The sequence below is a fragment of the Mchenga conophoros genome, linkage group LG4 (genome assembly GCF_057382185.1).
Source record: "Mchenga conophoros isolate Kocher_MC1m ecotype Shallow Benthic linkage group LG4, M_conophoros_male_GT1.1, whole genome shotgun sequence".
In the NCBI taxonomy this organism is placed as follows: domain Eukaryota; kingdom Metazoa; phylum Chordata; class Actinopteri; order Cichliformes; family Cichlidae; genus Mchenga; species Mchenga conophoros.
The window spans coordinates 23,042,120-23,059,863 of NC_140529.1; the positions used below are offsets into that span (position 1 = coordinate 23,042,120).

Sequence of the window (17,744 nt, forward strand, 5' to 3'; positions counted from 1 at the left end):
AACTCAACCCGAAAAATGGAGCCTTTGCTGACATTAGTCCATATCTGAGTTAGAATTTCAGCCAGACACAATGCAGACATCATCTCAGGTTAGTGTAAGACTTTTAATTATTGATCATTTTTCAACCCGTATTACCCAGTTGTTTCAAATACCACAGGAAACGCTCATTTCTTCTTTACAAAATATTTTAATATTTACATGACGAAAAGGAATAGATGAAGAACATAGAAGAGATGAAAGCATGTCATTGAAAGGTCTACATCAACATTACCTTCAGACATGGTTGCATCACTGTCATCTTAATCCCATGTTTTTCAGTCTTTCACATTAGTCACATGCTATAAAAAAAATATACTGGTCCTGGGACATGTCAAAAAATTTGTTAAAAACCCCCCCAAAACAATCCTCTTAAAAATTAAAACATGGTGCTTTCTCTAGGAAAGAAACCAATAATTGAAAGAAAAAGTAACATTACAGCTACAAATAAAGAAAAGATTTGTCACAGGTTTTCTTTGGAACAAAAGGAAAAAAAGTTAATTATTTCAAAACCTTCTGCATGACATACGCAACTTTTTGTAGTTGTACAAACTACAAAAAGTTGTACCAACAGCTCATGTTTAGCTTGAGCTGTTGATTTACAACTAGCCAGTGCCTACGACAGTCGCATGGGTATGCAACGCTAACCTGATACCGCACAAGATATGCAGCGCCTAGTTTAAAACTGCAAAATAAAGCAAGATTAAAAAAGGAAAAACAGGCATTAAATCACTCTTCTTATGCAAAATACTGCTTGATCAAAGATCATAAGATTATAAATACATATTAAAATATGTACACAGCAAAACAAGAAGGAAAAAACAAACAAAACGCGACCTCTATGAAAATAACCTCATAAAGCCATAATATTACTTATCTCACTGAAATCAGCCTCACAGGCTTAGTGCAGATAGAGAAACGGGGCTCAGCTTGTGAGGCATGATTTTTTTTTTTGTTGTTGTGTTTTGTTTTGTTTTTTTTCTATTTACCTCGACAGTTACGGTTTAGTGCTTTCCCACCACACAAGCCCACGCGCTCAGACCAATACAAGTTCTCGTTTTTCTCCCACAAAAACACAGATGCCTCATTCTGCAACCAATCAGAGCAGCCCGCCACTCCAGCCCACTAAGCTCTCCGCTAATCGGGAAAAAAAAGAACGAAAGAAAAGTGGGGCGAGTGGGGATACGCCAGTAAACGCAGGGCAAAAACCTCTTTCATACTTCTCACCCTCTCCAGTTTCCATTAGGACACGACAGCTCCTCTTTGTGGGCAAACTGTGGCACTGCAACACATTCTCACCAAGGGATCCTTTTTATTTTTTTATTTTGACAAGAGGAAAATCGTTTTTTTAAATAATCCGCAGCAACAAGAGTGCGAACTCGACAAGTGTTTTGTTGTTTGACTGGGGTGATGGGAGGGACAACGCATGAAGAAAATCCAGTTTGATATGAATCTGTACAAATCTGTTCGATAGCTGCTCACCAAAGAGAGACTGTATGGTTTTGTCTTCTGTCTGTGTGACTTTATATGTTACAGATGTTTATATATATATATATATATATATGTACACAACGTCCATGCGTGTCTCTCAGCACCCACCCCCCTCTAGCTGTTGGTGACAGTGGTGCCGCTGCCCAGTTTTATGATCATTTGCTGGCAGTCGTGGAGGGTCCTCTTGTCTCCCAGCTTCTCCAGGGTGCGGGCAGCGTCGGCCAGCATGCCCACCCTTTGGCCCGGAGCCGAAAGAAAGGACGGAGGAAGGTAGCGGCACGCCAGCATCACAGCCTCCGCCTGCTCCCGCTGGCCAGGCCGCATCTCACACTCCTCTGCACACACACAACACACAAAAACAAAAACAGTTAGTTACTGTGGAATTTCGGGTGATCTTTTTGATGTCGTTAACCAGCAACAGCCAAACAGAGTTTAATCACTGATCTGATTTATAACGAAAACTGAAATGGCCTGCCCTTCTCCAAAAAGCCTCCCACCATCACTTATAAACACAATGACAAATCAACAGCATGTCCCAGCTTCTCTGTCTGCCACAAAACAAGCTAAATGAATGGTAAATAAAGCAAATACTAAAAAAAAAAAAAAACTAAAGTAATTGAGTCTAACAATCCATAGATTGCTTTTAGTGTAAAATATATTAAAATATATTGGATTTCACCTGTTTATCCATTTATCAAGTATTCTAAAGAACCTTAGAAAATAATGTAAAGAAATTGTTTTCTAGCAATTCAGGAGGATCTCCGAATGTCTCAAACAGATATATACTTAGTTTAATAAAAAATAAGTCAAGAAAAAGCATCACATCCACAGAATGTAGAAGCTGCACTTATTAAATGCTGGCCCTTTTTTGACTAGACTTAATAAAGAAATACATTTTCAAAGCAGACGGATTAGATAAGGACTGAGTGACATAAATATTCAGAGCTTTCTCTGTTACTTCACCAAATTAAAAATATCAACAGGAGTTATTAAAACAGAATCACCAGTGCAGACTGAATGAAATATCAAATCCACAGTAATATTGTACACACACACACACACACACACACACACACACACCTGTCTTGGCTCCGGGTGTTGCTCTGCGCCGCAGTGAGCGATCCAGAAGCTGATGTGTGCGGGTGGGACTGGCCCCCGCCATCAGCCTGGCCGTAGCTTCATGGAGAAACAACTGGAAAGGGATGGAGTGCAAAGAGAGAGAGGTGAGAGAAGAGGAGGAGGAGGAGGGACGACAGCGAGTGATGATGACTCACACATAATGCTCGGCTCAACCTCTGAGAGACTTTGAAGTCTTGTGAACAATGCTGCTAAACGCTTGCCTCAGGGTGTGTGTGTGTGTGTGTGTGTGTGTGTGTGCGCATGTGTGTGCTGTAACACCTCCCAACCTCACAGAGAACTATATATACCCTGCACTGCCTGCAAATACGTGCACTGGATTATATTTGTATCCATTTCCAATGTGCTGCTCTGTGCCTTTATTAAGTGAAGAAATTCTATTCTTTTTAATTCACTCATTCACGATACATATGCAGCAGATTTGTGTTTTACACTTTCATTAAAGAGCATCTTAAGATTCATCTTAGCATGTTTTGGTTTGGATAGCATGCTGCACTCAGATCCAGTGTCTTTGTATGCAACTACTGAAATAGTTTTCAGTTGAGACAAACTTCAGATTTAGCACAAACTCTTCCCTCATATTAGGCCCAGCACAGAGCTTTGATAAACCAAAAGAGAAAACTTAAAAGACAGAATGTGGTGACAAGGTTTTACATACTCTTCGCATCGCAGGTCTGAAACTCTGTGCCAATTTGCGTAGCGAGCTGAGGTCTTGCTGAAAGCCCACGAGCTCTGGTGGAGAGGCCTGCTGAATGCCCGCAGGGCCGCTGGTCCCCGCTGAGCCTTGTCCCGTGGGAGTGGCCCCTTGTTGCTGCAGACGCCAGACATTTGTCCTCATAACCAGCAGCAGATCGCACAACAGCAACTGGACAACCTAGCGAGAAATAATTAGCTTTAGTGCTCAAATATTCTCAACTTAAAAACAAAAATGAAAAGAAAAGGGAGAAAAAAAGCCCCAGTCTCCACTGACCTCAGAACTGGATACTGAAGTATGATGAATATGTCATGTTTTGAAAAACACCAAGAATTAGACTAAAAAAATGTTTGCATGTTTGTCATACAACACCGCTTCCAGTTTATAAAAATAAGTAATATCCATCACATTTTGCTCAGGATGTTAATCTACAAATAGTTTCAGCTGCTATTATTAAAACAGTCACTTTTCGTTATGTTATGCATCTCTAATCGACGCTAAAGGACATTTTCCCACCTCTCCTACGCGAGTGTGTGTTCTGCTGTGAGTGGCCCAGCTCTGTGTTGCACTGCAGGTACATTGCACTCAGCTGAGACACACATGCAATGCAACTACAATGCACTGCAGCTCTGGCCATGCACATACACCGCTGTGAGCTACCTATCCACCAGCATCACCATCTGTTGAGTGCCAGAGGGTAGGACACTGCAGCATCGCAGAGTGGAGATGCTGCGAGGGATTCGCTGTCTGGTGAAGTGTGTCGCTTTGTACTGTGACAAAGGTGCACGTGTCTGTGTGCGTGCATCGTTTAATCACTTTATAACTATGTAACTATTCCCGACACTTTAAGTATTCTTGTGCATTTTTTTCCCCTCGTGCAGATGTTGCCACCTTAATGAAATGTCCCTCCTAGGTGTAATAAACATCACTTACGTGCACAAATCTGGAAGAGATTGTGCCTTTCTTTGTGCGTACCTTGTCTAAACTGGAGCTATGACAGTGTGGTCCCAGGTTGAGGCTGTCTCGGAGCAGGGCGCTGGCCTTGTCACTGTAGCTCAGACTCAATTGGCAGTTTTCTGGCTTGGACAGCAGAGCTCGCACTGCTCTGAATGTGTTCAGACAGGCTTTGGGCAGAAGACTCCTGATAGAAAGAGAGTGGTGGGCGGGCAACAGACAAAGGACACAGGTTAAAGTGGTGTAAGTGTTAGAGGGTGGGTGGGTGTGTGTCCTTAGCCTGGCATTTGCAGGGCAAAGTTCCAAATTCACATCTTTATACGTCTAACTTACTCTGCGTTCTGCAGACTGCGGGGCAGGTGCTCAACCGTCGGATACAGTCTCTCTGCTGCGGCATCATCTCCTTGGAGCCAGTTGATGATCACCACAGTGATTGAGGACCACCACTTAGAATGAGGGTCACAGCCTGGATATTAGAGGAAAAACAGTCAAAGCTGAGACACCCTCAGACAGAAACAAACATGCAGATATTTAAATCCCAGAGTGTCCACTTTCACATTTAGCATGCATGGCGGTGCACCCGTGCAGACAGCTGCTGTCTGCATTTTGACCTCTGAATCAATCTGTTTCTACCCTGGAGGATTTTGACGACTCCCTCACAAGGAAAAAGTACTCCATTTAACACAGGGCAACACACACAGACTTCTAAAACATGTAGCGAGTAACCTGAGGCTCTGCCAAGAAAAGTCTCCTATTAAAATCCCTGCACAGTCTCTCATCCCTCCCGCTCCCTCCTTCCTCTCAAGGTGATCACCAATTTGACAGTGCTGAAGATAGATGAAGCAATCTAGCGAATGCCTCCCTTTCACCTAGCCCTCTCTCGCTCAGATCAGTGATCAGTAAGGACAAAGGAAAGCGGTGGGAGGATGGAAGTCAAAGGGAAATCAAGCTACTTGATCTCTGTAGTGTAAAAATGAACTTTGTCACACAGCTTCTTATTCTGCACGCGCAGTAAAGAAAGAGCAGTGTGCAGAGAAGGCTAATGCAATTATTGCAAAAAAGATAAGTAGCAGTGAAGTAAGGAGTACGCATCTAGACAGTGTAACTGCTTGATGTACTTAAGCAACAGAAACATTTAGAGGCAAGTTCTGATTTTTCTAAAAGCAAATTTTAACCAGATTAAAAAGTCGGTACCATTAGTGATCGCTAATGTTTTTAGCGCTGAAGATACACTGTCAAAGATTACTTTTCAATACAAATGAGACCGCAAACAGAAGCGACAGTTTCCATAGCCATACCTGTGACAGTTGCCATGTTGGACCCAATAGCAAAGGACTGTGAGGTGGCACCAGCCGCATCTGAAGCATTAATCAACAGCTGGAGATATTCCAGGGCATCGGCATACTCGCTGAGGACACACACACACGCACACACACTGAATGGTTATTTTGCCCCACAAATCGTTAAAATAAAACATACCTACAAAAGGGTTTTCTTTTTAAATGCCAAATTTAATTCTGCGTTTATTATCCTCATTCCTTTCTTTGTATGTTGGCGACTCTATGAGAAGTAAACCGTAACTTGTTGCCAAGAAAAGCAAACGAACCAAAAGTTACAAGAATCGATTATATGAAAGCCCGTCTTGATTTCTCACCCGTCTCCCGGACTTGTATTTTTCTCTCCGCGAGGCTGGGCCACACAGTACAGAGCCTTTTCCAGGAGGTGTTCTCTAAATGCCTGAGTCACCTGAGCCAGAGGATCCACTGCAAGGGAAACCAATAACAAATATAAACATCAGAATGTGCCTGCATATTGTAGGCAAGAGGATTCCAAATTAGGTATTGTAAAAACACAGTTATAGACTGAGTGCAAACTTTTGCTTTCACTGACCAGTGTTGCCAGCTTGGCTGTAGATGCTTTCTTTAGGGGTGCTGCGAATAGCCCAGTCCCCATCCACGAAGAAGCGGTGACCTAGTGGGTGACAAAGCCACTGCATGGCTGGGGGGACACTGCCGCTGGAAGATAGGCAAGCTTGACGAGCACTGCTCAGGAACACACGCTGTCAAAAGAAGGAAAAAAAAAAAAAAAAAAAGGTTTTGGTTCGGTGTAGTTTAAAATATTACACGTTAGGACAGATCGCAGGATCTTTAATCACCTCAGTGAATGTTTATTAACCATGAAAGATAAATTAAACAAAATGTCAACTCAAAACTGGTTGTTGTTACATCACGTGAGCACAAAAGAAACAGAGTCGGGGTAAAAACACTGCTTATAAATGACTGAGCATGCTTGTGCAAACAACAGGGACTCACAGAGGTGAAATGCAGAACCCTCGGCAAACTGGCTTTGACTCGTAGAGCCGCAGAAACATAGATCTCAGCCAGCGAGGCCACAGGCAGGCATGAGCCAGAACACTCTGCAAGGTTCACTGCACTTAAAGACATGTGCACTGCTGAGAGGTGGCTGCCATTCAGTTTACCTGCAGGCACAGATCGAAGACAAGAAAACAAATTTTTTTTTTAAATATTCACAAAAATTATTTAAACTGGAATTTATCTTTAGACAGAATCTTTTTGCACAGCAAAGACTGCAATGCTTTTTAAACCTTACTTCAAATGTTGCTGAGTCGCTTTGAAATGAATGACAATTCACCTCCTAATGTCCAGCGTGTCACACTGATCTGATCTAAAAGCAGGACTCTTATGGTGACCAACCTGTCATGTGAAGCTGGTGCAAGCGGTGGTAAACCAGGGCGGCATCACGGCTGCTTTTGCAGGCATCCTCCTGCAGGGGGCGATCAGATCGCAGCCCTCCTGCCCTGGCAGCTAGCCAGCGGCCAACCCATAGACGCTGGAGGCAGAATCTTAGCAAAGACCAGAGCGCTGCGCAGGCCAAGTCCAACTGGGAGGTGGGTAAGGGGCGACCGAGAGCCTTCAGACAAGTCCACAGGTTGTGACTGGCTTGAGCAAAATCTCCCTGTGAAGTGTAAAAGATAAATAGTGAGAGAAAACAGACGAAGAGCCACTTTATAGATTCTGTGAGAGTTCAGAAGGATTTCTGATTTAAATATGGTCAAATTCCTCCTTGTGGATCAGTACACTTTGTCAATTGGGCACACGTTGAAAAGAAAAAAAGAAGCATACTCTTGCCAGGTCCAGGTCAGCCTGTTTGCGATGCCTCCAGAACAAGACGGATGATCCAGAATGTGGTCTGGTTACAGGTTCTCCATACACCAACAGCCGTATTAGAACTCCTGATACCAGAATACCGTTCAGTAACCACACCAGTATAGTCGGGAGCATCCAATCCATCCAGCCCCATGAGTCAGCTATAAACAACACAGAGTCATTTAACTGCAAAGAAAATCTATTTATTGAGAGCTAATTATGTGAAATTTGAATCACTGCCATCTGTCTCCCTCCCAGCATTTTCCCCACTCTGTACCTGCGACATCCACACCCAGGACGGTCCTGCCCGCGTGATGGGTGCTTACAGCTTCAGTATTTCCAGATGAGCTGCTACCCGATGAACAGAACAGAGCAGCCAAAGGGTTGAGGGAGAGGAAGAGAAAGGTAAAGGCGCACAACGCCATACGGGAACGGTCCAACATGCCAACGGCACTGCCACCTGCTGTCGACTGGTCCGGCGTGCCTATATTTGGCTGACACACGAGAGAATCCAGAAGGACACATTTGTGATTATTCAGTTTATTAATTCAGGCAGCAACATCAATCTGACAAAAAGTATGAGTAATTACATTTTTGAGGTGTTATAGTGGTTGATTAATAGTTGAGCGCTGTACACAAGCTGTCAAGCATCATGGGTGTTCATGGAGAATTTTTTCGCAGCCAAAAGAATCACGTTTGTATTTTTTTTTTGTGTCTATTAAGACTGACAGTTGCAGTGTGGTCAAGGTTTCTGTTGGCAACAGTTTCCTAGATTGTTCATGGGAGCACCTGTGAAGGAAGTCTAGCAAGGTGAGGTGCTTTAAGCCGTCACCATGGCACCGACCAAACTCCAATTCACAAAAATCAGCTGATGCCAAATTTTATCACCAGAGCACATTTGGGTTAAAGGAAGAAATAGGCCGAGTTCGTGTGACGTCACTCCTGCCGTGACGTCACTCCGGCAAGCACACACGCAAGGCAATGGCGGTGTGACGAGCCAAAAACAGACTCAGGCGAGCTCACACTTTCAGAGCTCGGCACAGACAATGTTCTCTCCCACGTTTGTAGTGCAAAATGCAAAGCTGGAAACGGCAATGCATCTAATCTGAGGAAACACCTGGTCAAACACAAAACACAGCTCGAAGAATGCACCAGATCTGATAGCCCGAAAGCCAAATTCACAATCACTGCAGCTTAATTTAGCACATCTGTCACCAGTGTACAAGAGTGTGAACCAATGGATGATGACAATGATGAAAAATCTTCGTCAGGTAATTAATTAGTAAGTCGGACACGCTGCACGCAAAAAAAACAGGACTTTTTTCACTGTGTTGTTTGAAATTTTAACTCGCGTGCTGTTTACGGCAAACATACACGTCATGTGAGATTGTATATCCAAAGCATTGGTAGATAATCGCAACTAATTATAGCTTAGAATTAATATTAAATGTGTTATAATAATAATAATGATAATAATGGATTGCATTTATATAGCGCTTTTCGGGGCCCTTAAAGTGCTTTACAATACCACTATTCATTCACTCTCACATTCACACACTGGTGGAGGCAGCTACAGTTGTAGCCACAGCTGCCCTGGGGCAGACTGACAGAAGCGAGGCTGCCATGTCGCGCCATCGGCCCCTCTGGCCAACACCAGTAGGCGGTAGGTGAAGTGTCTTGCCCAAGGACACAACGACCGAGACTGTCCGAACCCGGTGTTCACTGCCAGACAGCGACCAAAGCATTAAATAACAAAATGTTTCAAGTGAGAAGTTTGGACTTATTTTTGTAAGAGAAATCTTGGATTTATTATGTCACAATGAGTAAAATACCAAAAAACAGTACCAAAGCCCAGGTACAGGTATCTGTATCTATTCAAATGTGAAAGGTAACCAAGGCTTGTTGTTCCAATAAACAAAAGAAATCCCATACAGATGGCACCATATGCATAAAGGAATAAACAAAGCACAGCAAAAACAGGTTTTATCTAGTTTCAGTTAGCCATATCTCATTTTCTATTTTGAGAATATGCAAATCATTAAAGCAGTCTATGGAAAAAAAAACTGTTGGGGATTCATCACAGTGTGAAGAACTGTGTGGACAAATACTTCCAACAATTTAATGTATCTTAATTTTCATTCCCAACCCATCAATTCACCGCATGGGCTCAAATGAGTCCACTAACCAGTGCTGTGCTGGTGTCCCTGCATCCATAAAAAAACCTATTCTAAACATTTATTCACAGCTGCTGCCCATCTTATAAAAGGCACCATTAACACTAACATATGCTACTATCAAGACAATGTCTTTTTTTTTTTTTAATGAAGGGCTTGGCCACTTTGCCAGCACACTACCAAATTGCATGCATCCATCTGCAGAGAGTCTGGCAGCTAAACTGACCTGCCTGCATTCTGACAGGGCTGTCACCCACAGAGCGTCCGTTGTTGTGTTTTTCCTTTCACAATGTGCCAAATGTTCAGACTGCTGAGCAGCTGAAATCCTATATCAAGCAAGCACAGAAAAAGATTGTGCTTTCAGAACTACAGCAACTGTTCTCCACGGTTCCCTCGCGCCTGCTTAAAGGTGACGCAAACCAGCGGGAAACATGCCGGTGTATCTACATTTGTCTTTAAACGCTTTGCTTTTGCTGGCCTCGAATTCAAAATAAGAAAGAAAACTTTCAAAATTTGAAATGTTTTCTTCGCATCATTTTCATGTCAATGCAGGATTTGAATGATTTGCAAATTCAGATTTTTTCAAATATATATTTTACAGAGTCCTAACTTTCATTCAAACGCAAACCTAATGGGAACAAACCATCTGTCCTTGCATCTCTATCCCCAACCCTCATCTCAAATGTTTAGTTTAAATGAGCTCTGCATACCTTTGTGTCCTCTCCCATTGGACTGTCAGGTTCTGAGTCACTGCCACAGTGAGAGAAGGAAGTTGGGGAACCCACGTCAGAGGCTGGCGGGGTGGGCAGCTCGCTCTTCACATCAGCCTGTCCATCCACCTCCATGGCAACCAGGTCCTTAAGAGACTCTGTAGAAAAGGGGTTTAAAAAAAAAAAAAGATGATGAAGGGAGTAGTTAGAGGGTCAATCAAGGGTACAAAAGAAAAGAAAACCCTACAATACACTTCATTTCATTTTATATTTGTCTTTTCAGGATTAAAAAAAAAAAAAAAAAAAATCAGCAGTCATTGTTGTTAAAGGTTACCGGAATGATTGACTTTCAAGAAATTGAAATAAAATCCCAAGAGGCTGTTGACGAATAAAGAAAAGAGCATTTTAAGCACATACTGTTTTTCTGGGCTGCCATTTTAAGAGTCATGTTCTCTTGTTTGAGCTTCTGGTTAGTCTGCTGCAGGTAACGGATGTAGTCGATGGCTTTCCTCAGTACTGCAGATTTATTGAGCTAGAAATGAAAGAAAAAGACCAACCGAATTATTAGACCTCTGCTGTTCATGAAAAAGACAACTGGACAAAAAAAGAAAAAAAGAATATGGCATAAAAAGCGTGGGATGCTTGTAAATACGTGCTTCTTACTTTAGCATCAGTGCCAGCCACCAAGTCTTTCAGCTCCATGATTTTGTCATTGATGGAGGAGCGGTACCGCTTCTCAATAGCGTTGTGGGCGGTGCGCTTCTCCCCTTTGTGTGGCTGGCCAGCCGGCTTACCACTGATAGCGATGCGGTTGATGGGAAGCTTTTCAGCATCCACCATGACAGGCACTGTAGTCAGGAAAGTACCCCCACCCATGAATGCCTGAGAAAACAGGATGATGTAAGTGCCAGGGTTAACAGCGTGGGTGTAAACTCGACAGCGGTGCACTGTGTGACTTCAGTATTAGGTTTGAGTTCATATTGTGCATCTACCTGCAGCGAAGTGCTCTGTGCTGGGGTGGTGGTGGCCAGGGACGTGGGAGAAGCTACAGTAGTGACCATGCAGGGGTCAGGCTTCAAAGTGGTCAGCAGTAGACTCTCGGCCTTGATGAACTGGGGCTGAAGCAACACCTGAGGACACCAGGGCAGATAGATGCACCGAAAATTCATTTACGTAAACGAGGACTGCAGTGCATTCGTTTTTAAGTCCATCCAGGCTCGCTCAGAGAACACCTTCACACACTTACAGGTACTTGCTGTACGTGGGCTGCGACAGTTTGAACCGGAGGGCTTGTTGACGTGGTCAGGAGAGGAGATGCAGTTGTCAGCCCTTGGAGCTGAGCCTGAATGGCCACTGGCTGAATGCTCGGCGGTGAGGATGACAAACTGGTGGCAGGAGTGCTCACACTGCTGGGACTGCCAGCTAGAAAAAAAAAACAACACATTGATGCCAAAAAGACTTAAATCACACAGGTAAAATTTGAAGTAAAATCCGAGCAATTCCAACTTGAAAGTAACATTTTTATATGTTAAGTATTTGATGGTTTGTGTTAAAATTTCCGTGATCATTTAACGGTGTAGTAGCACACTACCCATTTCAACATTTAAGCTTCCAAAAGAACCGCCAGCTTTAAAAGTAAAAAACACCTGAACTCTTAATTTCATCAAAACTGCATTAGTTTTAAGACTTTGTAGGCAAAAGGTGAACTATGGACTCATTATAAATGCGATACTCTCCAAATGATATGGCCGCTACTTTCGCTTATCTCCACCAAGCTTTAAGAGATATGGATAAAGATATGCACATGCAGTGGACTGTCTACTGTGTACCCACCAATGTTCCACGTCTTGTCCACACACATAAATTTCATTTCACTTGCAAACTCTTACGCAGCTGACCAAAGTCTATGAGATTACGACATTAATTAGAAATCATGCGAGGTTAAATGACCTAGTGTCCTGATAAATGCGATGCACGTGAACAGCAAACTTGCAGGGCACTGGGCATCAGCTGCTAGATTCCATGGTTAACACAAATGTGCTTTATGTGAGCCACTAAAAACATCCTCAGCATTTAACAGAAATATAAATAAACACTTGGAGTTTTTTTCCTTCACAGATGACAATTTGTCATTCTCCCCTTTTTTTCCTTTAGAGAAAAAAAACGCTGGTAAATGAGGTTATGTATCTCTATGAGATTCCATTTGTTTGTATTTGAAAAGTCGGTAAAACAGCAGTGCATGTATTGTTGAAAAGAAGTCTAACGACTGAAAGGTTAGCATCACATATTTTAATCAAATCACAATTGACAAAAATGAGATATTAACATTTTCCTTAATAACCCATTTTTTCCCCCTCACTGAATACCTGACACAAGAGGTTTGTCATTTTCACTGCGCAAAAAAAGGTTCAAAAACCTTGAACTTTAACTGTAAATTACAGAACAAAATAAACTGGTTAAGCCAGGTTAATGAAAGTTGTAAAAAGCTAAAGACAGCAGGAAGCTTGCTGGTCAACGATGCAGACAGAACTGGATTAGAAAGATCCAACATCAGACATGCAAAGTCAAGGAACTTGTCTCTATGTGAAGAAACACACTACAATAACATCACAGTTTTATTTTCATCCTTTCCCTTAAAGGTTTTATTTTTAAAGCACAGTTTGATACCCCCTACCATCTAACTCGCACATAATCTATGACTCAATCATCACCATCAGAGAGGGCTTACCTGTGTAGCTGTTTGGGCTGCTGTAGTTGGTCCGGGCCTGAGGCTGTGTCTGTGTCTGTGGTGGAGTCTGGGGTGCAGGAGAGGTGAAGAGTGCCTGAGGCGTTGAGCTGAATGCTGGGTTTGGTCCTGGGGAGCCATTAGGTGAAGCTGCCTGGGAAGGAGCAGACGGGCTGAGAACTGGTTGGGGTTGGTCCACTTGGGTCTGTCTGATGCTTTGAGCTTGTTGTGGGGAGGACGGCTGCTGCCTCTGGGTGGAGCTGGGTACCTGGGCCAGGGGAGACTGCTGGAAGGTGGGAGGCTGGAAGGCTTTGTCTGGGCTGGACGCGCTACGAGTAATAGGAGGGCCCAGCAGTGCATCCAGATGGGGGTTACTGCTTAGGATGGAAGATGAAGATGGAGGTGTGGTAGTGGTGGCTGGGGGGGAAGCTGAGGTGATGGTCTGAGTCAAACCATGAATCTCTTGTATGGGAGGAGCCGTGGTGTATGGAGGGGCATCAAAGAGTCCTCCAAACTCCATGTCCTGGTTGCTGATGAGCTGGAGCATGTCTAAACAGGAAGACAAATCACAGCCACTGTGAATGTTATTGTTCAAGTAGAAAATTTATAGCAATCTGCCAGCTTTAAACAATTAAATATGGACCAAGATCAAATCTATAGGAACTGTAAATTTCTCGAGAAAACTTGTTTAGAGATTGAATTACCGTACTATCCATTTCAGTAGCAAACTGCACTTTAATTACCAATTAATCAACCCACATGTGCTGTGACTGTTTATGATCAAACATCACTGGCAACAATTTCAGTCATGCTAAAGAAAATAAAAACGCAAGTTATCATATATCTAAGTATTATTATTAATATATAATTGCAGTGTAGAGTGGGAATGCATAGCGTGTTTTGGTATTGGGTTTAAAAAAAAAAAAAAAAAAAAAAAAAAAAAAAGCTAAATGGCAACAAACAAAGTTGCATTAAAAAGAAGGTTTTAAAGGGGCTTTATGCAGTCCTGTAAAAAAAGTTTCGTTCAGACCTTTGCAGGCATTCGTTCATGCACAGCTCTTTTAAAGTCTCCCCGCGGCATTTTCTTACCGCGTTGATGTCTGGACCTCAACTGGGTCACTGCAAGACCTTGACTGTTTCCTTTTTCAGCCACTATCTTGTACATTTGCTGCTGTGCTTGGGAGCATTGTCCTGTTGCATGACACAATTTCGGCCAAGCATCGGACAGATGGCCTCACACTTAACTCTAGAATACTTTGAAATACAGAGGAGTTTATGTCAACTCAATCAATGCAGGTTGTTCCAAACACAACCCCCAAGTCATCACCATTCCATCGCTATGCTTAACAGTTGATATTAGGTGTTTATACAGATATGCTGTGTGATGTTGTGCATTATGAATTATTGCTCTAAAACTGTTCTGGTTTGTTTAGCTGCAACTTTGCTCCTGCATGTGCTTTTTAAACTTCAACCCATATTTGTGTTCAGTCTCTTTCCAACTTTACTGTCATTAATGTTAAAATTTAATATGCTGTAGATTATGTAGCTCATGTGTTTTTTTTGAGGTTTCTCTGACCGTGAGGTGAATTTGGGACTTCCACAAACCCATGTACTGCGAACCAGAAAAACTTCTGCTTTTATAGAGTCCATTCTTTTCACATGACTGTAAATGTAGTACATCACATGTACTTATGACTACAGCAGTTTAAAATTGCTAAAAACTAAATTTTGTTTTGTTTCATCACATTTTCCATTAACACTCAAAGAACTACTAGAAAACTACTTTAAAATATCCAAGCAGGAGATGGGGTGTCTTACGCAGTTTAAAAAACACACTTTACAAGAAAGACTGCCTCTTGTTGCGTTAGAAAACACAGCAAGAAATACCAGGTACAGGTATACAGTACATTTCACACTTTAAGTTTATCAAGCCATTCATCATGTGCGTGCAGCTGTAGGTCCAAGAATCCAAGTGGTATATTATTAATGAGTTATTAATCTTAATTTGTGCTCGTGCACATATGGACTTGTAGGTTTTCATTAGCATGATCTAAAAGATATAAAACATTTTAATATGTATCTTTTCCAGAAGATTTGCTAATTACAAAGATTTAAAACTGACAAAAAAAAAAAAACTTTACATGGAAAAAAGTGAGATGGCACGTGTTCACTAATCATTTTTTATTCTAGGAAGCAGTGTGCTCTTGAAAGACATAAGACACTGAAATAATTTTCACAGCATTTTTTACAAGGACAGTTGACCGCGTTTAATTTCTCTGTTAAGTGATTCTGAGTTCATGTTGTGACTGCAGTATAAAAAAAGAAAAAAAACGAACAGCCTGGATTTGTGAAGCAGCGTTGTGTATGAGGTGATCGCTCTTGGCCAATCAGAGCGCATCTCGGAGACTTGCTATGCCGATCAGCCCAAGACAGGAAAAGAGAGGGAGAGCTGCCTGTGGCAATGAGTGTGAGGTTACCATCGAGCAGTGTCACAGAGGGTTACTGTCGGTCAAAGTCAGAGAGATGGAGAGCACGGCCGCAGGGTATGAACACTGTTTACGCAGTGCGTGTTATCTTATTTACACGTCGCCCCCTATCACAAAACACATACTGGCCAATTTAAGAAGACTGACAGAAAACTCCAAATCTTAACAATACTCGAAATACTCTTGTGATTTCGATTGAAGGCTTAAATTGTTGCACGAATTTTATATATGAATCATACTATATATGCTGTTTGTTTTTTGCAAAAACGGGCACGTGGATAGCACTATATTCGCAAGAAAACAAATAAAGTCGTCCACAGAGCATATGGCTAGATTAGTTTTCAACCGATTAATTTGGCATACATAAATACATAAATATTTGTCAAATCGGTCAAGTGAGGCTCTGTGAACCCAAAAAGAGAGGAATGAACGACAGTAACCCCGGTCTATGGAGCACGCTGGGGGCGGGGCGCACACGAAGCTAGCTGTACGTTAGTGTCACATATTCGCCTCATGAAATGCGCTTCTATTTTTCTATTGAACAGTAAGACACACAGACGACTTCTGATATTGCAAGAATCATCGTTATAAATTACTAACAAAACATCCCAAATATCACTTCCGGCTAGCCTCCATATACTTGCTCACTGATAGTTAGCATGTAGCTAACAGTGGATGATGAAAGCTAGCTCTCAGCTTTTAAAAGCTTTTATTTAAAAGATGTCTTTGTATCGAATGTCGTTGTAAGTGATGTTGTTAGTGTGATTATTACATGCAGAACACTTAAAGATACGAAAAGGAATGATAACACGTACGGTGTTACCGGTTTTAGCAACTGTTTTAAGCCAGCAGCAACCATTATATTTTCTTACCATCAATGTCGCTTAGGAGGGCCGTGTCAATATCACTGGGGTCGTTAAGCGACAGTGTTGGATCCAGATTATCCAACGAATGATCGTCAAAAGACAGGCTGTTCATCTTTACTGTCGTGTCTGGGCTTTCCAGTGTAGACTTGACTGACTGTCGGCGAAATCGGAAACTTCTGAGTCCTTACATTTGACAAAAGGACCAAGATCCCTGTCCTTTCGTCACATGCGCAACGCGAGCTGCAACTTTTCTTATTTTTGTAACTTTTGTGTCAACTAACTGCTCACAACTAGCCCCATCATCATCCTGGGAAACTTGTCAAACCAAGCCAAACACCGACGCTCATTCACTACTAACGTGCTTATAGCGGTAGCCAGAGAAACCCATCCAACCGATGATGATTGACAGTTGCCCCAGCCAATCACCCTCCTTTGAACTAGATTCCCACGTCCCTGTTTCTCAGGCTTGTTTTGATTGTTTGAGTAAATGAGTGAGGGCATGTGCAGTATACGGCCACGATCTAACACAATTTATACACAAAAATCAGATAATGTACAAAAAACAACAAATAATTACAGTAATCGAAGAAGTGATGCCGTGGCTAGAAAATATTTATATGGTTACATTTGATGGGTATGTAAAAAAAGCTAACTACAGCATAAACGAGTTAAGTTATGATTCCAGAGCAGCTTAATACAGTTCTGAATATCTTTTATAATATTGATTATAAATAAATATATTTTTTTCTCTTTGTATACAGCATGGACATGTTTATTGTGGGCTTGCCACCAATAGCCAATTATAATCGTGTGGGGCGTGCGCTTAGCGACAGCCAAGCTTGTTTGACTCGAATTAGCGACTCCTCCTGTAGAACCAGTAAAACCGTCCAATGAGAAGCTCAGAATCAGAGTGGGGTGATCTGACGTTGCATCTTTGGGTCTAGCGATTACATCATGTGTTTCGCTCCTGGAATGATGGAAGCAGGAACAGCAGGAGGAAAATAAACTGCACAACTACATGTAGCCAGAAGGGAAAAAAATGAGCACGTGTATTTTAACAAAAACAGTTCCTGCAACTCTTCGTAATGGTGGTTTACATTACATTTTTTCTCCCTCTCCTATAATAATTAGTAACGTACAAACAGGCAATGCGGGTGTTTTTGTTTGTTTGTTGTATCCCTAAGACTTCATTTGAAACACAATCTTTCACAATGTCTATGTTTAACGCACTGTTATAGTAACACAAAAGCAGAACCCCACAACGGTATTGTAGGAAAATAGGTCAGTGACCTAGAGTAGCACTG

The 17,744-nt window shown here is 42.1% G+C and overlaps 1 protein-coding gene across 1 annotated transcript; it reads right to left on the reverse strand.

Annotated features, from left to right (window-relative positions):
* Positions 1–167: 167 nt before the first annotated feature.
* Positions 168–16,811, reverse strand: srebf1 (sterol regulatory element binding transcription factor 1). The gene is made up of 19 exons (XM_085271075.1): positions 16,447–16,811; positions 13,092–13,637; positions 11,610–11,785; positions 11,356–11,493; positions 11,027–11,245; positions 10,781–10,895; positions 10,364–10,521; positions 7,757–7,973; positions 7,456–7,640; positions 7,027–7,288; positions 6,625–6,791; positions 6,203–6,371; positions 5,967–6,075; positions 5,611–5,720; positions 4,646–4,778; positions 4,334–4,499; positions 3,323–3,538; positions 2,608–2,719; positions 168–1,862 (listed from the first exon to the last, which is right to left on the reverse strand). Exons 1-19 carry the CDS (start codon positions 16,550–16,552, stop codon positions 1,642–1,644), a joined length of 3,525 nt encoding a protein of 1,174 aa, XP_085127201.1. The 5' UTR covers positions 16,553–16,811; the 3' UTR covers positions 168–1,641.
* Positions 16,812–17,744: the final 933 nt, after the last annotated feature.